General features: G+C 38.6%; 1 protein-coding gene across 9 annotated transcripts in view; it reads left to right on the top strand.

Moving 5' to 3' along the window:
• The window catches only part of LOC131370162 (NACHT, LRR and PYD domains-containing protein 12-like), a 404,348-nt gene that overhangs the window by 52,760 nt on the left and 327,364 nt on the right, over positions 1-24,224 (top strand). For 3 of the 9 annotated variants that reach the window (XM_058417310.1, XM_058417307.1, XM_058417308.1), the window contains 4 exons: positions 798-971; positions 2,958-3,131; positions 5,774-5,947; positions 7,082-7,255. The exons of 1 other annotated variant lie outside the window; for it this stretch is intronic. In XM_058417310.1, coding sequence (XP_058273293.1) covers positions 798-971; positions 2,958-3,131; positions 5,774-5,947; positions 7,082-7,255 — 696 coding nt within the window. Of the gene's footprint in view, positions 1-797; positions 972-2,957; positions 3,132-5,773; positions 5,948-7,081; positions 7,256-8,591; positions 8,770-9,446; positions 14,015-17,155; positions 18,620-24,224 lie in introns of those variants that run through there. 5 more of the 9 variants (XM_058417311.1, XM_058417312.1, XM_058417314.1 and 2 more) reach the window with 5 other exon arrangements.

A 24,224-nucleotide genomic window follows, 5' to 3' on the forward strand; every position in this document is an offset into this window, starting at 1 on the left:
TGAATGAATTTATTTAATTAATAAATGATTAGGCAGTGATCCATTCTGTCTATTTCTTCTATTAAAATCTTCACTCAAATAAAATGATTTTAAATATCACTAAACCAAATTATAATCAGACAGAGTGAAAATAAATCTTAGAACATTTTTTTTATTTCTCTGATTCTTTGTGTTTCACTGTTTCACTATCATTGGTTAGATTTTCCTTCATGATTTAACATCATAGACTGTATGAAATTATGTTTAAATAAGAAATGTTTGAAATGATAGATCTGCAAATGTTAACAGTTAAGCGAACAAACATCTTGGTCTGCTTATGAGACATAGAAGGCAGGTCTCCACATTACACACTTCATGGTGTAGTCCATGCACACTAATCTTAACATGCTGAAAGGCAGCACAACCCTATTTTGTTCATGGTATGTCATTATTGATTGGGAAAGTTGGCCATAATGTATGACTCAGTGTTGGGTCAGTGTAGCTGGTGTTTCATTGAAATTGGCTTTAATGGAAAAAGCACCAGTAAAACATAGCAATACAAACGTCTCTAAATATATTAGCCTAGTTTCTGCAACCAGTAGTGTTTCATTTTGTGATATTCTGTTAGAGTTGTGTCTGTGTGTGTTTGTCTCTGTCCGAGCTACATAAACAAGTGGCAAATGAACAATAGGTAGATCCATATGCTTGTAGATAATTTTTCACTTTTTACAGTCATGTAAGTTCTGACACTAATGTTTTGCTCAGTGTTAAATATACCTTATATCTGTTGAAGAGTGTGTCATTGTGTCTCTCTACAGGTTGTGTGATTGTGGAGTCTCAGATGAAGGCTGTGCTGCTCTGACTTCAGCTCTGAGATCAAACCCCTCACACCTGAGATACCTGAATCTGTCCTTTAATAAACTAGGAGACTCAGGAGTGAAGAATCTCTGTGAATCTCTGAAGAATCCTCACTGTAAACTGGAGAAACTAAAGTAAGATCATCTCTCATGACCTGCTCCTCAGTAAGAAACATTCTCTAATAGTGAGACGGAAGCAGAAGTTTTAGGTTCATTGTCAATGGAGGAAAATTGTTTTTCACTGCACACTGATGATTTTTTCACAGACTTTTATGCGACTGTCTGAAATTATTGTGAAATTTACTAAAACATTGTACCTAGTCACACAAACTGTGGCTGAGTGTCACAATTCACCAAGGATGAAGACCAGGAAGAAGCAGGTAAGATAAAGTGCTCTTTATGTGCCCAAGCAGTGATATGACAGTGAAGTATACGAAACTGGAATAATGCACTCAGTGCAATAAACCAAAACGGTCTTATCTGAAGCTCCCAATGCAAGTACACAGTCCAATGTCCCACAGGAGATGAGTGAGGTAGGAGAAGCAAATGCAAATTCAATAGAATCCACAGGCAGAAAGAGAAGTCACAGAGTACATAATCTTAATACCAGCTGATGACTCAATGGAGTGTGTTAATATAATGCTCTGGTGATTGGGTGCAGGTGCTCAGTACTCTGGTGACTGGGAATGTTGTTGAGTGGTTGGTGCATCCCTGACACTGAGGCCCTGTCCACATGAACGCGGGTATTTTCAAAACCACAGCTTTTTTTATGCGGTTTGGCCGTTCGTCCACATGCAAACGCAGCAACAGCTCACTGAAACCGAACATTTTTGAGAACTCCTGCCAGGGTGAAGATTTTCAAAAACTCCGTTTGCAGTGTTATCGTGTAGACAGCGAAACATGAGATTTTTGGCTTGTGACATCAGTGTATGTGCCATTGTCTCCTTTGTTTGACGTCAGATATCTCCCTTGTTTACATGAAACTAGTCTGTGCAATGGCAATTCAAACAAACCATCATATATTACCTTTTATAACACTGATTTTAAAATATGTTTTAAAACCCTTTCTAATATGAGATCCCTAAATAAGAAACTTATGAAAACAATAAAAATTCCAAAGTTTTTCCAATGTATGTAACTGCCCTTTGTCATGACACAAAAGCCATCACACTCAACTAGACTATAAGATTTTAAGTTCTTAGCAATGAAGTGGGCCTATATGATAAGTTGTGGTTGGTCACTAGTGAACTTCCAAAGAGAGTGTGATCAGTCACTCGAGGTGAAAAATAACATGTGATTGTCACTTGTGATTTGCTTTATCATCCATAAGCTCAGCCCATAACAATGAACAATTTGCAGCTTCACCAGACTGATGATTTCTGTTCCTAACACATTAGTAATAAGTGTAAGAAATTACACTGGTTTGAAGCCAGACCATAGTCACACCAAGTACTGATTTGATTTCGATTTTTCTTCTGTTCCCTCACTTGTTCCCTCTCTTATTTTGTGAATCAATTAACAATAATAAACAATTAAAATATTTTTTAAGTATTCTTACTTAAAAAGAACACCTGCCTAAAACCCATGGATGTACATTTTATTTTTTAGAGAGAAACTGTATTTCATGTTATTCTGCACATAACATAATATAATACTCGAAAAAAAGAATAAAATTGAACTGAAGTCAAGCTCTAATTTAGAAACAGAATCTTTTATTCTAATGAATTCTAGAATTTCACTTGACTTTCAGTATAATAAAACCAGGAGTGATCCTGTTTCTTTTGATTTAGTGTTATAAAGGGGCTTTGTATGAATGATGTGTATATTTATTTTTGTTCCTGATTTTGTTTTTGCCACATTTATTTATCAAAATTCAATTCTCATTCTCTCTTTCTGATTAACGTTTAAAGTATCAGCTGCTGATAGTATAATATCACACACAACAGATTAAAAACTAAACTAAATCTGACACTCACTGTGATTATTTTAATGACACTAGAATAAACAGGTGATATTAAATCCTCATGTTATTCTGGACAATTAAAATTATTTACAATTTTCTTTAAAGTAAGTCTTGACAATAAAAATCTGTTGTGAGTGTGGTGTTGTGTCTCTCTACAGGTTGTGTAAGTGTGATGTCTCGGATGAAGGCTGTGCTGCTCTGACCTCAGCTCTGAGATCAAACCCCTCACACCTGAGAGAACTGCATCTGTCCTGTAATAATCTAGGAGACTCAGGAGTGAAGAGTCTCTCTGCTGTACTGGAGAATCCTCACTGTAAACTGGAAAAACTGGGGTAAGATCATCTCTCTGAAAGTCACATGACCTGCTCCTAAGAAAGACACATTCAATAGTGAGACTGAAGCAGAAGTTTTAGGTTCATCATCAATGTCCTGAGGAGGAAGCTTGTTTCTTTTCACTGCACATTGATGATTTTTCACAGACTCTGATGTGACTAACGTGTCTGAAATTATTGTGAAATTTAATAAAACAGCTGCTATGAACAGGGTTGCCAGATCTTTTTGGGTGTGTTACTCCGTGTCCGTCAGGTTGTGACAGATATGTAGTGTCCTGTTAAAATGCAGCTCTCCTTTCATTTCTCTTTCTCTGTCTATTTCCCTTCATTTCTCCTAACACAATAAACAGTTTGTCAGTGTTGGGCAGGAGCGAGAATTGGACTTTTTACAGTCTGTTAGAAAGTGCAGCTCTGTCTCCCCTGTGTACACACACACTGCTCTGTAGAACAGTGAACACTAGAACTTGTCACTTTTGAGGGCCATAGTTAGATCTTTTGGTGTTCCTTCCACCTTTTCAGTGGATCTCCCTCACTATCAAGTGGTAAGTTTGTTATGCAGAGATTATAAGTAGCTCTCTAAGGTTTTGGACAACAAATTGAGTGAAGTCTTAGAACCATGATCAAATAGACTGTCCCAGAAAATTAAAATATGATTATGGTGCAGCTGTAATGGACAGAAAAGGTTTATTCATGCCTTACACTCAAGCTGGGGTTGTGAGACTCTTCTGATATTTGAAGAGCAGTTAGTTTTTATGAATAATTGTATAAAAGTGAATTCAAGCTTGATAAAGCTGTTGATAAAGTTTTCCTTGATAATCTGCCTCAGGTGTCTAATTTTGAGCTCAGTAAGGCTCTGGACTTTGGAGGAACTGGAAAGAGCCATCCAGAGTATGGAGTGTGGTAAAGGACCTGGAACTGATGGGTTACTGGTTGACTTTTATAAATCTTTTACTTACTCTACTAGAGGTATTTAATGAAAGCTTAGCCAATGGACAGCTGAGATTAAGCTGTTGCAGGGCAGTTCTCATTTTGATGCCAAAAAACTGACTTAAGTGATATAAAAAATTGGAGACTGGTGAGTTTGTTATGCAGATTATATAAGCTGCTCTCTAAGGTTTTAGATAACAGATTGAAGTCTTAGAACGAGAGTGAAGTCCTCTATTCTGATCAGACAGACTGTGTCCCAGGAAGATGAATTTTTTTATATCATTTTTTATCAGAGATATTTTAGATGTCAGTAAGTGACTAAAGCTGGATTTTGGTCTAGTGTCAGTAGACCTAGAAAAGGTTTAAAAGTTTATAGAGGTGTTACACACAGTTGTCTTGTCTGGAATGTTGTATACTTTACAACACATACTTTTGTTGTATACTTTTAAACAACGTAACAGATTTGTATGGATTATGTATTAAGAATTGTCTGAGAATATGCTGCTGATGTTTTAATTAGTTATCAGAGAGATGGAAATATTAAAATAATTTAAAATCATCTCTGCAACAAAAATAAACTGATTTAAAAGTGAAGCCATATTGGATGGGAGAGTGTACACTGGGGAGTAAATCCTCCTGGAAGGTGTAACAAGAAGACCCCAGAGGCAGAGAGAGTGGAAAGCCACTTTAACTCAGGCAGACAAAAAGGCAGCACGTAAATCAGAACACTGGCATTAAGACCAGGTAGGCAAAACTTAACTTAGAATAGAACAAAAGCAAGCCAGCAGGTAGACGGCTTGAAACAAATAAACATGAGCTACACAGTCTTAATACTCGCCGCAGACGCTGGCGAGTGAGGGCTTTAAATAGGCGCCAGGTAATTGGGTGCAGGTGGCGCGATTAGTAATCAGGGGAGCAAGAGCGCAGGAGTGCAGCTGGGGCCGGCATGTCCGTTACAGTAACCAGGAAGGGTTTTAAATATCTGTGAGTGTTTTTAGGAGATGAAATGTTTATGAAGATGTTGAAAAGATAAAAGGTCACATTGATAAATGGATAATGTACATGAAGGGCTTATATTGATCATTGAAAACTTAATCTAATGTTTGACATCAGCTAGCTTGTGTTGATTGTCTACCAGATTTATTGGCAGCATACAATTCAATTTAGCTGATTTGTTTTAGGTGAAATTGCAGTGGGTTCCAAAAACTTCTGTGAATTTACCCCAAAAAGAAAGAGGACATTGTCTTGTACATGTGCAGAGCAGATCAGCACCCTTTCAGGTACAATCTGTACAAAGATTAACTGGTCTCACTGGACCAGTGGACTCTGGAAATGTGTAGCCTGTGCTACTTTAAGGTCTAGGCCTGGACACCCTGGTGTACTGTCCTCTATTTGGGGGAGAATGTGACACTGATTTTGTTTTTGTCACATTTTTTATTGAAATTCAATTCTCATTCTCTCTCTGATTAAAGTTTAAAGTACCAGTTGTTTATAGTTTAATATCACACACAACAGATGAGAGAAACTAAATCTAACACTCAGTCTGATCATTTTAATGACATTGTTCATTAGAATAAATAGGAGATCCTCATGTCATTCTAAATAATAAAATCATTTACAAACATCTTTAAACATCTTATCATCATCTTTAAAGTAAGTCTTAAACCATGATAATAATCTGTTGATGAAGAGTGTGTCATTGTGTCTCTCTACAGGTTGTGGCGTTGTGGTGTCTCAGATGAAGGCTGTGCTGCTCTGACTTCAGCTCTGAGATCAAACCCCTCACACCTGAGAGAACTGGATCTGTCCAGGAATAATCTAGGAGACTCAGGAGTGAAGAGTCTCTCTGCTGTACTGGAGAATCCTCACTGTAAACTGGAGAAACTGGTGTAAGATCATATTTTAAAACATTAATGATAAATCATGGTCTAATCTTCATCCAGGTCATAATAATAGATAAAAACATTCTGTATAAATAACAGTCACAGTTGTTCTTGTCAATACTGAATAAACCATTTACACTTTCACAGTCTGGGTTTAAAAAATACACCAATGATCTAACAACTTCTCCAAAAACTAATTAGAGTCTGACCCTGTTTCAGATCTGATTACTGACAGTCTGATCTTCTCAAGAAATATCTGTTAATGTGAACATTGATTAAAAAAATCAGTAATATACATAAGCATACACAGTATGTATAGGTAGTGAATACTTCATGTAGATTCAGAAGTAGAAAAGTCCCAGTTCTAGTCTTATGTGTTGTTCTGATCTCTAAAGACCTAGTGTGTGTTATTCAGTCCACAATAAGACAAACTGCCTACAATCAGGGTCGTCACTTGAGACCCAGGAAAATTTTGTTTAATTTCATTGTCTGTACCGCTTATCTGATCTATCCTCGGGTCACGGGGAACCTGTGCCTATCTCAGGCATCATCAGGCATCAAGGCAGGATACACCCTGGACAGAGTGCCAACCCATTGCAAGGCTCACACACACACTCATTCACTCACGCAATCCCCAAGATAATGTTCCTGATAAATCAGTATATGATGAGGAAGATTACAGTAGATACATCTGAAAATAGAGTTTCCTCTTCAAACATTTATATCATTCACATTTTAAAAAAGGTGGATTGTAACAGTAGCTGAAGTTAAAATATCTTGTGCATTTTCACTCAAAACCTGACCCCCTTTCACTGTGCCCCGCCCCCTGACTGTACGTCTCCTCTCTTAGACTTTTCTCAGTGGAAAAATCTAAAAAAGTTTATGTAGGCAAGTTTAGCAAAACCACTTTACAGTAATTTAAAATCTACAGTGTAAGAAATGATCTGCAGCCCATTCTTACATTAATGTTGGTTGCATAACATGATTAAAGAAAAACTAACTAACTAACTAAATAAATAAATAAATAGTCTTTTTTACTTTTGTAAAATTCTTGTGTGGTCTGTGCTCCAGTACTGATCAAACTCTAGAAACATCCCTGTGTACAACCAGTGAAGAGTGTGTCATTGTGTCTCTCTACAGGTTGTGGCGTTGTGGTATCTCAGATGAAGGCTGTGCTGCTCTGACTTCAGCTCTGAGATCAAACCCCTCACACCTGAGATACCTGAATCTGTCTGAGAATAATCTAGGAGACTCAGGAGTGAAGAGTCTCTCTGCTGTACTGGAGAATCCTCACTGTAAACTGGAGACACTGTGGTAAAATCAAATTATAAAACATTAATGATAAATCATGGTCTAGTCTACATCCATGTCACAATAATAGATAAAGACATTCTGTATAAATAACAGTCACAGTTGTTCTTGTCAATACTCAATAAACCATTTACACTTTCACAGTCTGGGTTAAAAAATATACTAATGAACTAACAGATTCTTTAAAAACTAATTAGAGTCTGATCCTGTTTTAGGTCTGATTACTGACAGTCTGATCTTCTCAAGAAATATCTGTTCATGTGAACACTGATTAAAAACAGAGATTTTGTTGAGATGTGAAGCAGTGAAAAATGAAAAATTACTGAAAACATTTAAATTTTATTGGTCACATACACAACCATACAATATGAAGTGAAATGCATTTCAGCTGTCTGTGACATAAAAGTAGAATAAAATAGAATAAAAAATTTAAGAAAAAAGAAAATGGAATAAAATAGTACACAATGACTATTGTGAAGTGCAGATGTGATCATCTGCACTTCACATCCACATGGATGGCAGGACCTTCCCATAGTGTATCCTGGTGCCATGTGTTCCCTAGGTAAGAGACGCACACATGCCCGGCCATCCACGTGATGTAAAAGATTCATCAGACCAGGCCACCTTCCATTGCTCTGTTGTCCACTTCTGATGCTCACGTGCCCATTGTTGGCACTTTTGGCAGTGCACAGGGGTCAGCATGGACACCCTGACTGGTCTGCAGCTATGCAGCCCCATACGCAACAAACTGCCCTGCACTGTGTATTCTGACACCTTTCTATCAGAACCAGCATTAACTTTTTTTTAGCAATTTGGGCAACAGTAGCTCGTCTCTTGGCTCAGACCACAGCAAGCTTTCGCTCCTCACATGCATCAATGATCCCTGGCCGCCCATGACCCTGTTGCTGGTTCACCACTGTTCCTTCCTAGGACCATTTTTGATAGATACTGACTACTACAAAACGGGGACACCCCACAAGAGCTGCAGTTTTGAAGATGCTCTGATCCAGTCATCTAGCCATCACAATATACACTATAAACACTATAAAAAACCCATGCTTGCCAAATTTTCTTGCTTCTAACAAATCAAATTTGAGGACAAAATGTTTACTTGCTGCCTAATATATCCCACACACTAACAGGTACCATGATGAGGAGATAATCAATAATATTGCTCATATGCTCATAATGTTATGCCTGATCGGTATATATATATAAACAATTTCTTCTCAGACACTTCTTGTAAAATTTTTGTGTATACTCTGTGCTCCATTAGTGATAAAACTCTAGAAACGTCCCTATGTACAACCAGTGAAGAGTGTGTCATTGTGTCTCTCAGGTTGTGGGGTTGTGGTGTCTCAGATGAAGGCTGTGCTGCTCTGACTTCAGCTCTGAGATCAAACCCCTCACACCTTAGAGAACTGGATCTGTCCTATAATATTCTAGGAGACTCAGGAAAGAAGCTGCTCTCTGCTCTTGAGGATGATGAACATTATAAACTACAGACACTAAAGTGAGTAATGACCTTTTAATAAAAGTTCAACCTTACATTACACTGTATATTATCATTAGTTTGTACATTTCTCTTTAGTTCCAATAAATATCAGATTATCAGGTTAGGAAATAAAACCAGTTTTAGAAAATGTCATTATATTACTCACTATATTTAATGTGAATTTTTCTAACAATTGTCTTTAATGGTGTTTTGTGTTCAGTAAAGTGTGTTGATTTAAAATTCATGTGAAGACAGAAAACAGGGATTCAGACAGAGTCTACAAAATGTCCCAAATGAGTGCATGAGAGTGATTGTAAATGAACATTGTGTCTTCTGTCATTCCTGTAAAATTCACCTCAGCTTCTTCTTAAAGTCTGCACTTAAATATAAATGTAGAACAAGAACTAAATGACACAGTAGTGTTCGTTATTTAAAAAAGCTCCTGTGATTGGATAAGAGCAGTGATGTGATGGGTAAATATCTGCTCATTATCCTGTTAGAACTTGTGGAAGTTCTCATTTGTTCTAGCTAAATGTTAGAAGACAGATGTTAGTAAGAATGAAGAAATGTTGAATGATTAATTATAAACAGGAGATGATGATGTTTCTCTTGGAGCAGAGATGATTACATGATGTTGATCATGAAGTACCACAGTCCACTTTGTGCTGATTCATTCACATCTTTTTCTTTTATATTCAGCCTGTAATGAGTATCTGTGTGAGATGAAGACTCCAGTGTTCCTGCATGTTGGGGAATAGAGAAGATGTTTAGAAACACATCACTCATTTACTTATGACACATTAAACTCGATAAAATCCTACTGACATCAATCCTGCTTGTCCAGGCAAATGAATGGTCCAGAAATAACTGTTGCATAATGTTTAATATTTTTTTAGTATTGTAATATGTTTTAATAATTTTATACTTTTATAGTATACATTCATTGACCACACAGCTGTTCCTCTGCACATCTTTAACTGTGGCATGGTTGTTGGTGTCAGATGGACTGGTTCAAGTATTTCAGAAACTACTGATCTCTGGATTTTCACACACAACAGTCTCTAGAGTTTACACAGAAATGTTCTATCTCTAAAGTTTAATCTGTCACAGTCTTGGTGTAATTTTAGGAGCAGTTCCCTTTGTTCTTGTGCTTTAGCAGGAAAATCAAAGATATTTCTAAACATAAAAGATTTCCAAGGACTGAGTCTCCTCACATCTTTCCAGAGCTCTGTTGTCCATTTCAGTGTTCTCCCAGTCAGTAAGACAAATTGATCTAGAACTTCCTCAGTGTGCAGCAGTTACACAGCACATGTGTGTTTCATAGGAATTTAGCAAATAAACTGAAACATCATCTGCAGTATCCATTAACATTATAATGGCTTTAGTTGCAAAGTTTGATTTTGATGCTTTTTATAGAATCCAAATATCAAATCCCTAGTAAAAATCACTTACAATGTAGATTCAGTGTAAAAATATCTTCCATTTACTTTTACAGCTACTGATTTATTGTACTTGCTGATTAATGACAATATTTTAGATGAGGACATATGATAGCATTTTAGCATTAGGTTTTTGACCACTCTGCTCCTCAAACAATTTAAAGCCAAGTTACAGCAAATGCTCAAATTTTGTTATAACAACGTTAACAAAACAAAGTTATAACATATTTAACCTTGCATAAGAATCAGTAAGGTCTAAATTAAAAATAAAAAATAAAACAAATTTAAAATGCAGTGCGAATGCAGAGCACACTGAAAAAAACCTGGAGTGAAATTTACTTGAAAAAAGCTAGGCAACAATTTCCACACACAAATTCTAAGTAAAGTTTACAAGAGATAATCCCAAGTAAATTATACTAAGATAAACGAAGTACTTTCTGTCTAAATATTTAGCAAAGTACAGTAATATTCTGTTCTTGGTATAAAAATTTACTTACTTTTCTTAAGAAATCTTTATTAAAATGTTTCTAAATAAGTACTTGCTTTTTTTTTTATTTTTTATTCAGTTATATTTGAGTAATGTTTACATAGTATTTTGTTTAATAAAATATACTAATTTACAATAAAAGAGAGTCTTCCAACAACATCATAAAGATTCAAGATTCAAGAAGCTTTATTGTCATTTCAACCACATATAGCTGACACAGTACATAGTGAAATGAAACAACGTTTCTCCAGGACCCTGGCGCTACATAAACATACAACATATAGCTTAACACAAGAGCAACATAAAGCTAGGACCGAAAGATTCGTCCAAGCCACATAAAGTGTAAAGGGTGCAGCTAGGTGCAAACAAAGCAATGAAAGACAGTGCAGAAATAATAAATACAAAAAAAAGACAACACAAAACAAAGGACACTTTAGCACCGAAAAAAAGAAAAGAATGTGCAAGGAACTGTAATGAAATGTATAAAATGAGATGATGATGATGAACTTTGGGACCTGACAACATGTATTGTGCAAAAATACCATAGCAGCAGTTGAGGGAGTGCAAAACAGAAATAAACGTAAATATGAATATAAATATAGCAGCAGATGAAATACACAGGGGTTGAGGTAGTACAATAAATATCGAAGAATATATGTTATGTGAGTGTGAGTGTATCCACACAGGTGAGAGAGAGAGTGAGTGTGGGTGTGTGTATGAGAGACAGAGAGTTTTGTACAGTTCAGTCCTGAGTGTGTGTGTGTGTGTGAGAGAGAGAGTTTTGTACAGTTCAGTTCCGGGTGTTGAGGAGCCTGATGGCTTGAGGAAAGAAACTGTCCGGTTGTGAGGGCCCAAATGCTCCGGTACCTCTTACCAGATGGCAGGAGGGTGAAGAGTGTATGTGAGGGGTGTGTGGGGTGTGTAAGAGTGTGTGTGGGATCATCCACAATGCTGTTAGCTTTGCAGATGCAGCGTGCGGTGTAAATGTCTGTGATAGAGGGGAGAGAGACTCCGATGATCTTTTCAGCTGTTTGCACTATCCGCTGAAGGGTCTTGCGATCAGTTCCCAAACCAGGCAGTGATGCAGCTGCTCAGGACGCTCTCCATGGTCCCTCTGTAGAACACAGTGAGGATGGGGGAAGGGAGATGGGCTTTCTTCAGCCCCCTCAGGAAGTAGAGGCGCTGCTGGGCTTTCTTGGTGATGGACCTGGTGTTGAGTGACCAGGAGAAGTCCTCTGCCAGATGAACACCAAGGAATTTGGTGCTCTTGACGATCTCCACAGAGGATCCGTCGATGGACAGTGGAGAATGGTCACTCTGTGCACTCCTGAAGTCAACAACCATCTCTTTTGTCTTGTCGACATTCAGAGACAGGTTGTTGGGCCTACACCATGCTGTTAGATGTTGCACCTCCTCTCTGTAAGCTGACTCATCGTTCTTGCTGATGAGACCCACCACAGTCGTGTCATCGGCGAACTTGACAATGTGGTTGGAGCTGTGCATCGCTGCACATTCATGAGTCAGCAAAGTGAACAGCAGTGGACTGAGCACACAGCCCTGAGGAGCTCCAGTGTTCAGTGTTCCAAAAATATCTATATTCAAATGTATATAGTGCATAACCTTTTTAATTTCCTGGAAATACAGATACAGTACACATACAATAAGGTTTATGTGCGTATTATCTGTCATGCAAGATTTTAGCATATCTGTAGAGATCCAAGAAGGGATTAAAAAGCAGTCTATTTGCAATGTACATCATATACCAATTCAAACTATGATCAACAATCAATTAAATAGCTTTATCTTTTCCTCATAATCAAACATAAAATGTTTGGATGGCAAATTGTAACAGGCCCTTTATTGCCAATACTTTTCCTTGGATTTAGTTTTACACACTCAAATTCACAGTAACATTTTTTTGTCTCAAATAATTAAAAAATATATAGATTTGTCAAGTACATAAGCAGAGAACAGCCACTTTACTATCAGCCATTTCCCATGATCACAAGACAGTGGTCACATACGTTCCCAACTCTCCCCTGTCCACTTTGTGGTGCTGCTGGAGGAGCAACATGTTGTGAATACCTGGTGGAAAAGAGGAAAAAGGCCCAAATGTAATGATCTTAATAAACCATATTATAAAAAACATGTCAAAGTGAATGTATGGCCTATTTTAATCTACTTACCTTGCACTAGCTGGTGATGCCAATTTGCTGAACAAAATGATAGTGATCTGGAAAGTACATTAAATGTAACAAATATCATAAAGTTCATGCAAATCTGAACACACAAAATTCTCTGTAACATATTGCAGCATAATAGCAAAATAAAATAAATAAAAAAATAAAATCTTCTATAAATATTCCTAAATAAGCATCAGCATCTTCTCACAAGATCAAGCGGTTAACATACCTTCAGTATTGTGTCATGGATGGCATAGCAAGTCAGGCAATCCTGATGTCTGTCATGAAGAAAATCACATTTTGGGGTGTTAAAAAGGCTTGTCAGCAATTAACACACAGAGATCATATACGCACAATATTATTGAAGAAAATTGTAGTCATGTCTATCTTATACAAAAACGTATTTCTGCAGCATTTGATTAATTATATATTATGACATAGGAATATAATGAATGAGTATATTGATTGAATAACTTGAGAATATTTATTCACTATAAATGTATAAATATTATAATTACAAATATTTATTTATTTAATATTTATTCATTTTCTAAGGACTGTTTCAACCACAAAGCAATTAACATTAGTTAACATTATTTTAGTTTAAAACAAGCACGAGCCGACGATTTACATGAAAAGGGAGGCAAAATCATTGTAAAGTCAACGGTTAGCCTAACAGTTAAGTTACTAACCTAGCGTTACGTAGCATGCACTTCAAGGATGGATGGGTTTGGAGCCATGATCAGAAATGAGAAATGATCAAGTACATAATTACATGCATACACATTTACTTCTCAAAGCATGTTTAGCTGCTCAAAAACACTGCTGTGGTTGATATATTTTGAATATCTTGGCATGCTCTGTGCTGCTTTCATGATGTTTTTGTCTATGACTTTATCTTATGACCACAATATCCTTTAAGACCAAGAAACACTTTTAATTGAATAAAGAATGTGCACAAGCACAAAAACTGTCATCAGCCCACCTGTAGAGATACCTGCCACCACCTCTGTAGATACCTTTGATGTCTATTGTTTATGCCTTTTGTTACTCATGGATAATGCCTTTTATTGCACATACAGTAGATAATGACAAAGACTACATCTTTGGTTTGTATAAATACTTTCTGTCTGTCTCAATAAACTTTCAAGAACATTGCTACTCGACTCTGTGTGGCTCCTTCTGCATTATTCTTCCCTGATATCAGCTCAGAGGCAACGACAGCAGTGTGAATCGGACTTCTCAAAAAGTGACCCTGTAAGAAAATTCTGTCAATGGTGGAGAGTAGGGTTTGTCTATTTTGTTTGAATAGTGATGTTTAGTGCTCAAGTCATATTTACTTAAACATTAATCATTAGATAAGCATAGAGTTTGTTATGAGCAGTCACTAAAGGTTGGTTCTCAAGCTCTTTGCAGGCAGACACATGATAATTACAGGGTGTTCAAGTTCAAATCATACCAATAACCCCACCATTGCTCCATGAAGGACCAGAACTTCCAGAATGATGCCACACCAGAACGTAGAGTGTTGGGCTGAAAGCTGAATGAAAAATGTTCAGCCAGTGACCAGAGAAGAAAGCCGGATAGTCAATGATGGGTAAGATATCATGGGGTGAGACAACATAAGGCAGGCACGGTCATGCTTCTGGTCACTGTATAAAAACAGAGAAACCAACATGTGAGGCACCATCTAAAAGCAATGGTAAATGGAGCAGGGGTTCAGGTAAGTATAAATTCAAACAAATTGGCTTGGTAAGCCCAAAACTGTGGGTGAAAAAAAACAAAACAAGTATTGATTGAAAGAAACTAAAATGCATGGATGTCTGCACAGGGTTTGGAGCAAAAACACAAATCATGTTATATTACACTCACAGGTATATTTACTTGCATTTATTCACCATACTATATCACCACACATATTTACTTAAGGTATAGTTACTTTGTTGTATTTGTGTATGTACCGTAGTTGTATTGATAGTTTACATAAAACAAAATGTATAGATTCTATACTTGTGTCTGGACAAGTAGAAAAGTGTTATGACTTATGAGTCACAAAAGGGGGGAATGTGGGAGTAATTCTTGAAAGGTTTAGAGTGTTTAAAGTGTTTTTGGATGTTTTAGAGTGTATATGAATATATTCTTGTTTGTGTTTGTATAAAATAATCAGAGGACAGCATGATTGGGTTGTCAGGCACCACCTCAATTTGTTGCTCACCTCTATTTACAGTTTTAACAATATAGGGTTTAACATATGGGATGACAGGTTTGGGCAAAGAAGCCCATTATTTTTTATAACTGACCTCGGAAGTCTGATTATAATGGAATGTAAAAGAGTTAAAAAATAAAAGATAATGGTGTCCATAAAGAACCTGATATTCCAAAAAGAAAATAGTAGTGACTTTCTCAACAAAGAGGGTTTGGTTTGAATATTATGGAAAGATAAGGGAAAAAGGATAAAAAAAGACTGTGTTTTGTGATGATTATTTCAGAGGTTGTTGGGATGTTCATTCGTGAGTAACTCAATTCTTGTAACCAGCATTGATTGCAAACAAAACCTTGTCTCTGCATTCATATATTCGTCTTCTTTAGTTAGAGTCCTGCTCAACTGAGCTGTCGGATAAATGTGGAGTTGGAGTCAAATAATAGTGTTGATTGAGCATTATAGTATCGGGGCAAAAATATTTTCCACATTTCACATGTTTGCCCTGTTAAATTGTAGGTGTTGTGTGACAGGGCAGATCTAACCAGGGTTGGAAAATAGCAATGACTAAAATGAATAAATCAGTAAGTGATTAAATACAGTACAGTGGTACCTCGGTCCTCGACCACCCGTGTGTTAGAATTTTCAGTATTGAATTTGAATTTTCGAGTCAAATTGACCTTGGTGTATGAAAATATTTTTGGTGTATGACTTGACCGTTTCTTTTTTTCCACACAGGATTGCAACAAATATCAACATTTTGAACAAAATCTGAATAGATGTTAATGTGAAATGTATTTTTGACACAAATTTTCAGTTTTCAAAAATATTTTTCCATATTTTTACCTGAAAAGAACTATTGCTTTCCATGTAGCGTACCTTGGCGTAGACAATAGAGATGAAGCAGTTTACGCCGGTCATCTGTTCTGAAAGCATCATCTGTGAGTGCTTGTGTTATAATCCCATGCTATCTTTTGTGGTATAATTTCAGTAGTCATGACTCTGAATGTAAGAACATGTTCAAGTCCATGAGCAGATCTTTATTAGGAAACTCACAGGCAGAAATCGTAAATCCATAAATACTAAGCAGAAAACCGGTAAAGCAAAACACTAGAAAGCAAAACACAAAACCGAAACACAAAACCGAAACTCGTAGTCAAACTGGAACAGACAAGGATCATACACAGTAATAGCAATAGCGCGGTAGTCATTGAAGATTTGGTATGTCACGAGGGAACAATACTTCACATAGAACAAAGGGATCATGCCGCTTATATGCCCAAGCAGACCCGGAAGTGTAGTTCGTGAGTGCTAGTACTCGGGCGAGGGCTCTCTCTGGTGTTCTGGATCGTGGCATGCTGTTACATGCTAGTACCAGGTTTTGGTTTATCAGGTTGACTGCGGAGCCTGAGTCAATCAATGCTATGACAGGAAAACAAACACGAGAGTAAAGCAGAAGGGCAAGGAGCGTTATCTACACTATTTCACTTCTCCCCACCTGAGATGTGGTAGGTTTCTCTGGGCAATGGTAAACTTGATGGCCTGGCTTCTCACAGTAGTAGCTTAGTTGCTGCTGGGTGCAGTGCTGATGCTCCTCCTCTGAGACACGAGCTCTCCCCAACTGCATGGGTTCTGAAGTTTTCTTCCCTGGATAGTGAAGCTCAGCCATGTGCCTGGGTAGGGAACATGAGGAGGTAGCATGCAGGCTGTGTTGGCAGCGAAGGTTGTCCAGCCGGATAGCCGTGGAGATGTATTGTGAAAGAGTGATGTTAGTGTCACGACAAGCCATCTCAGCTTTCAGGGTAGGGTGTAGATCCTCGCGAAACACCACCATGAGAGCCATTGCATTCCACCCAGATGTGTGGAATTTAAAGGCGTACTTGGCAGCCGAATCAGAGCCCTGGCATAATTCCAGCAGCTGCACAGAAATGTCATTTCCACCCACAGGATATTCAAACACTTCCTGAATAAGTCCAGCAAAGTAGTTAGCAGAGGTCTTTACTTGAGGATCCAAGTCCCAGACTACCGAAACTCAGTCTAGTGCTTTGCCGGTCAGTAGGGATAACATTAACACACACCTGGTTGTTTCATTTCCGTAGGTCTCCGGTTGTTGCGAAAAGAAGTTGTCACATTGATGGAGAAACTCAGCAATAGTCGGCGGATCTGTCAAACTTTTCAGAGACAGCAAAACGAGGTAACTCACAGTGTGATGGCGGCGTGGGAGCTGGGGCGGCTGCTTGGCTCTGAGCCTTCAGAGAGTCCACCTCCACCTGGTAAGCATGGATGAGAACCCCCTGTCACCACAAAGCCGCTTGCAGATCCGCTGGATTCATATCAGGCAAAGTATCCAGTTTTCTCTCACAGTGTGTGTGCCCTGCGATGGGTTGGCACCCTGTTCTTGATGCCCAATGACCCCTGAGATAGGCACAGACTCCCTGTGACCCAAGAATAGATCGGATTCATTTAAGTGTTATGAAACAGCTGTTTCATAACACATAGTGTGTTTCTTTCAGTACAATAAATGGTAAGGCACATGGTTAAAAAAAATAGACAGACACAATATCCCAAGTGTGTGCTATCTGGCAAGTTTGAAGCAGTTTCCAATAAAACTATGAAACCAGTTTACATAATAAGACATTGAAAACAGAACATGAAAATTTGGTCATGAACAAACCAAGGCAAAGTTGTTAAAACTGTAAATGAGTAAAGCAGGATTTACAGTAAAAGATGAATTTAATGTTTCTGAGGATAATAGCAAGATGATGGAGTTCAGCTGACAAAAATGTTTCTGAACCCCCGCTCCAAGTTATTACATTCATTTGGAATTTCCACATTATCTTTTGAGAAGAGCCAAACTGGCAACAACTTGACCAAGAATCAGTATGCTTCTACCATCTATTGTTGATGCAAAACACAAAAAATCTTTCTAAAGTTCTGGCTTTCAGCGATACTTCTTGTGTTTAGTGTCTGGATATTGTGAGGAGGTAACTTGGTGGGAATCTTGTTCTTACTGGCTGTTAGATGCCTATTGCAACAACTTCAACAGAGTGATTGTAAATGAACATTGTGTCATCAAGTACCACAGTCCATTTTGTACTGATTAATTCACATTTTTCTTTTATATTCAGGCTGTAATGAATATCTATGTGTGATGAAGACTTCAGTGTTCCTACATGTTGGGGAATAGAGATGTTTATACACACCTCACTTGTTTAGTTATATTCAATTCAATTCAGTTTATTTTGTATAGCCTTTTACAATGAACATTGTCTCAAAGCAGCTTTACAAAAGAAGAGAACAGAGAAAGGGGAGGGGAAAATGAAAAATAATAATAAAAAATAAAAAATAACCAATTAACTCGAAATAAGAATAAATTATTAAATTCTATAATTAGACTATTTTATAACACATTAAACTGGATGAAATTCTACAGACATCAATGGACCAGAACTAACTGTTGTATAATATAGTTCTAATGGATTTTGTGATTTCTCTATTTAATATTTGTTTAGTATTATAAAGTTTTAATATTTTTATATCTTTATAGTATACATTCACTGACCACAATTATTATAAGCTAATTCTATGGAAAGAAGACTACTGAATTTTAGTTAATTCATGAATTTATAAATTATTTCTCCTGTAATTAGTTCCTTGACTTTATCTTATAGCTAATCTTACCTCTCTGTTTTCATCTTATCCTGTCATATACAATCTCTCATTATGTAACATGTGTTTTGAGACACTTTGAAGAAAATTAAAACTCAAAAAATGTACAGGTCTTTGTTATCTCTGGAAAGCGATTGTAGCTAGTACAGTTAGCTTGTGCTGCTAATCTGCTAAAACTGTAGCTAATCTGAAGTTTGGCACTAATCATGTAAACCAAACTAATCAATTTTCAGAAGTAGTGCATCATTTTATTTGTATGTTGTATGTAGTTATGTGTAGTTGTGACTCACTCTGTGTTTTCTCCTGTCAGTTTGTGCTTTTTGTTCCTTTGTGTGTTTTTTGTAAGCAGTTCAGGACGACCTTTTGTGCTTTCATCACACACCATCAACTTCTGACACTGTAGCCCCACCTACACACACACACACACCAAATATACACATCAACAAAGAAATACATTTTTACTTACTAGGTGAAGACAGTACCAGACAAGTTCCTGTAGACAGCCTTCTCTGAGCTTTTTTAGTTACTCATAACTTGCTCTAACAGGACCACTGATTTACCACCAACTTTCCTACATGTGGGAAGAATCTTTCACCTCTACAGTCGTCACAAATGTTGTGTCCAGAAGATCTCCTGTAACTTATACAAATCATCTGCTTTAGATCCAGAGGTACCTTCAGAGATGTCAGAAAAAGCATCATTCTCTCTTACATCTTCATCATTACTGTCACAAGCATGCCGGACTCCACTCCTCGCCAGCACACCCACTCACCTGAGTTTTAATTAAGTTCATCTGCACCTTGTTTCCAGAGCACTCTCACTCCCCTTCACATTTTCATCCTTTCTTTGTCTGGTCTCACACGTAGACACCGACTCGCCACCTCTTGTTCTAGCATTAATCTAAGGTTTCGTATTATCGTTATTCCACTTACAGTCTTCAGTATTCCCTTCTCCAGCTCCACTTACCTCCTTCCCCAAAGTGGACTTCTCCTGGTTCCTTCTGCCTCCATTCTCTGGTTGCTGTTGCATGCTGGGCTGAGCTTCTTCACCTTCCTCTTTCCACCCACTTTCCATTTTGCTCAATAAACATACCCCTCATGGGGTTTATATTTGTGACAGAAGACCAGACCGATGAACAGCATAGAGCCAACAGACGCTGCCCCAATACAACAGCTGGTTAGCTCGTTGCAGCCAGTGCACCCCACACTTCAGGAAACCACCGCATCTCGGCCTACAGCCACAGCGCAACCCACCGCGGCTACACATACGTCACCTCTCCCGGAAACTGTGTGATTGCAGTGGCTACCTGCTTCAATGCTCACTCACAATGGAAATGCAACCTTACCGCTATCTGATGGAAAAAACTAAGATTGCATTTATCATCTCCCTTCTCACAGGTAGAGCGCTCCGCTGGGCTGATTCCCTCTGGCAGTTCTCCAATCCCTGGACTTATTCACCGCTCACTTTAGAGAAGTTTTCGGCAAACCGCTTGGAGAGGCCATGGCGGGTGAGCAACTATACCATCTAAAGCAAGGTAAAAGCTCCACACACGACTACACAATACAATTCAGAACTCTAGCCACTGCCAGTGGGTGGAATGAGCGCTCCCTGCTAACCACCTACAGACAAGGGCTACAACCTAGTTTATGTCTGCAACTGGCTACTGTAGATGACTCCATTGGGTTAGAATAATTCATACAGAAAGCTATTCGAGTCTCTGAACGCAGGAAGCATATGGAAGGCCAATGGACAGGGGAAGATTTGTCACTTCCCATCAGCATGGAGAAAAGATCCACTCAGAAAAGATACACTTCCTGGTTCTGGAGAGATCCACCTCAGCAATCATACTCAGACATCCCTGGCTCATTGAACACACCCCTACTATCTCCTGGGCCACTGGAGAGGTTCTGAAGTGGGGAGAGGGATGCTTCCATGGATGTTTCCCCAGTCTGCCTATCCAGGTTCCCAGATCTCCTGCTCTACCTCTCCAATCCACTTCCATTGAGAGTCCCCATCTAGAACAACTCCCTTCCATTCCTCCTCAGTACTCCAACTTCCAGGATGTGTTCTGTCCTTGCCAGGCATCCAAACTACCGACTCATCAACCATGGGACTGTGCCATCGATCTCCTTCCTGATGCCCCAGTGCCCAAAGGCAAGATCTACTCTCTGTCCCTACTGGAACATCTGGCCATGGAGGAGTATTTTGAGGAAGCACTGAAGCATCCATCCATCCAAGTCCCCGGCTGCCTCTAGTTTCTTCATTGTGGCCAAGAAGGATGGAGGCCTCTGTCCCTGCATTGACTACCATGCTCTTAACCAGGTCACTGTGAAATATCATTATCCCCTTCCACTCGTCCCAGCCACCCTTGAACAACTTAGAGGTGCCTGGATCTTCTCCAAACTGGACTTCCACAGCGCCTACAACCTGATCCAGATCCGGGAAGGGGATGAGTGGAAGACAATGTTCATGACCCCTACAGGCCACTAAGAGTATCTCGTAATGCCGTATGACCTGGTTAACGCGCCAATGTTCCAAGGTTACATGAATGAGCTGTTCCGTGAGTACCTTCACCGCTTGGTCCTAGTCTACATAGATGACATTCTAGTGTACTCACGGAACGAAACTGAGCACGTTCACCATGTCAGAACCGTCCTCCAGAAACTCCGGCAACACCACTTCTTCCTGAAGGCTGAAAAGTGCTCCTTCCATCTCCAATCTACCAACTTCTTACGCTACATAATCAGCCCTGCCGGCATTAAGATGGAAGAAGACAAGGTGGAAGCCATCACCTCCTGGCTGGTCCCCACTACCGTGAAGGAACTACACAGGTTCCTCGGCCTCGCCAATTTCTACAAGAGATTCATCAGAGGTTACAGTTCCCTTGTCGCCCCACTCACAAATCTCCTCAGAAAGGGACCCAAAACCCTCCAGTGGGTTCCAGAAGCCAACCAAGCCTTTAACCTCCTCAAACAACTCTTCACCTCAGCACCCCTTCTGATGCATTCTGATCTTGATCTCCCCTTTATCGTGGAGGTAGATGTGTCCACCACTGGAGTCTCTGGATCTTGAGTCTCTGTTCTGTCTCAAGAGCACGGTAGCCCAGCTTGACTTACCCCATGTGCCAACTTCTCCAAGAAACTCTCCTCCTGTGAGGAGGAGGGTCCAAGAACGTTAAGGCCGACGCTCTTTCCCACCTATATTCTCCAGATGATCCTCCCAAACAACCTGAACCCATAACCCCTAACATGCTGGTCTCTCCCATTCACACAGCATAAGTGACCGGCTACATCAGAAAGTGCATCGATGATGTGACTGTCTCCAAGTCCATCACCACATGCTCCAACCAGAAGCCATGGATGACCGCAAAGGTATGTGCGCTGCTAAGATCCAGAGACTCTGCCTTCAGAGCTGGAGACAAGGATGCCTGGGTTAAACTGTCTCGAGCCATTAGAGAGGCAAAGCATGCACACTCCCAGAGAATCCACGGCCACTTCCAGAGCAGCTGCAACACTCGGTGCATTCAAGATTCAAGATTCAAAGAACTTTATTAATCCCAGGGGGAAATTCCTTTGCCATGTTACAGTTGCTCTAATGAAAATAAAAATATAAGAGAAAAAGAAAGAAATATAAAAATATGAAAATAAAATATAAGAGAAAAAGAAAGAAATATATACACTTTTATAAACTGTAAAAAAGAATAAATAAATACAAATACTGCACAAATACTACACAAATACTGAACAAATACTAGTGTAGAGCTGTAATATTGCACACAAGGATTGTAATTAGCTGATAATGGTACAGTTGTTTGTACGTTATCGGAAAAAATGGTAATGTGCATGAAAAGGCCTATAATTACTAAAGCACTATTGCGCATGAAATTTCACATGAAAAAGAAAATGTCCCAACACTTAAAGGGAGGAATTGTACAGTTTTATTGCCACAGGGATTAAAGATTTCCTAAAGCGTTCATGCTACACTTGGCAGTGATCAGTCTCTGGCTGAATGTGCTCTTCTGATTAACCAGCACACTGTGTAGTGGATGAGAAGGGTTGTCCAGGATTGTTTGCTTTCTGAACTTAAGAACTGAAATGAAACCTGCTGTTCATCAGAGCCATTGAGGAATACATGGACAGCTATGGATTTTATGATCTGTACGGGAACGACAAGATTAGCACGGTGACGGAGATTCTTTTGCTGGGCTATAAATCAGGAGGATCGATCTATGACTGCATCTACCAAATGTACGACGATATTGAACCTGATGAGGAGAGAATAGAAATAATCGAAAGTGATTCAAATAGAAAGAATCGAAAAGCTAGTCCTTGAGTGCCGATATTCCTATTAACTTGATTTTATTCCATGCTATCATATACACATTTATTCAGTGTGTTTTGCCACTATCTCTTATATATGTTTTTGTTGATACGCATGTAGTTTGATTTTATTCTATACTATTTATATATTCAGTGCGGCTGCTAGCTATTATATACGTATGTAGTTTGATTTTATTGCTGACAGGTATATGTATATAGTTTTTGAAAATGGGACATTACTGGAGAAAACCTGTGATCGAACCTGAGACGACAGTCGTCTCTCGTCTTTTCAAAGAGTTTTCCCAGCGACTTTGACTTTGAGAGACTGGAAAACATGTTGGAAAAAGTATGGAACAGCTCAACTCAGACACCGTGGAATGTCATGGTACACGACGCTGCTATCTTGAGCAAATCCGATTTATCAGGTTGCTTTATAGAAATCTTAAACGGGTTGAAGAAAGACACCATCCGAGCATGGCATCTTATAGCTTTTTACACTCTGTTTGTTGATGTTACGAGCATACTCGTGCAAATGAGACACCCTGTAAACATTTTGGATGAATTAAAAAAACATTTGTGATATGCGGAACTCTGGATCATTTAATCCTGGTTCAAATTTTTTTTATGATAAAACATTAATAACGTTTGTGTGTGTGTGTGTGTGTTAAAAAAAGTTGAAAAAAGAGTCTGAATAAAGAATCTCCCCTCTCTCAGTGTGTGTATTAAAAAAAATAAAAGTTGAATAAAGAGTTGTAGCCAACAGTTATATGTTGTATCTTATGTCTTTATCAACAATACCTGAAGACATGAAAATAAGCTACCCTAGCTAACAACATTCCTTTTTTCTGTCGCCATAAACCCTCTTTACTACAAGAGTCTGAATAAAGAATCTCACCCCTCTCTCTCTGAGTGTGTATAAAAAAGTCTGAATAAAGAATCTCAACCTCTGCGTGTGTATAAAAAGAATTTGAATAAAGAATCTCAATCCTCGCCTCATTTCGGTTCAGCCATGTCCGAGAAACATTTGATGAAAAAGCGTATTACGATCTGGCTGACCCCGGTAGCTTCGGTGGTGTAGAAAGACTATGAAGGGCTGTGCAAGACGAAAAGGGGAAGCCGCCGTCTGTGGAAAGGGTAAAAGATTTTTTATCAGAGCAGGACACTTATACTCTACACAAAC

Source organism: Hemibagrus wyckioides, linkage group LG19 (assembly GCF_019097595.1).
Source record: "Hemibagrus wyckioides isolate EC202008001 linkage group LG19, SWU_Hwy_1.0, whole genome shotgun sequence".
Lineage (NCBI taxonomy): Eukaryota > Metazoa > Chordata > Actinopteri > Siluriformes > Bagridae > Hemibagrus > Hemibagrus wyckioides.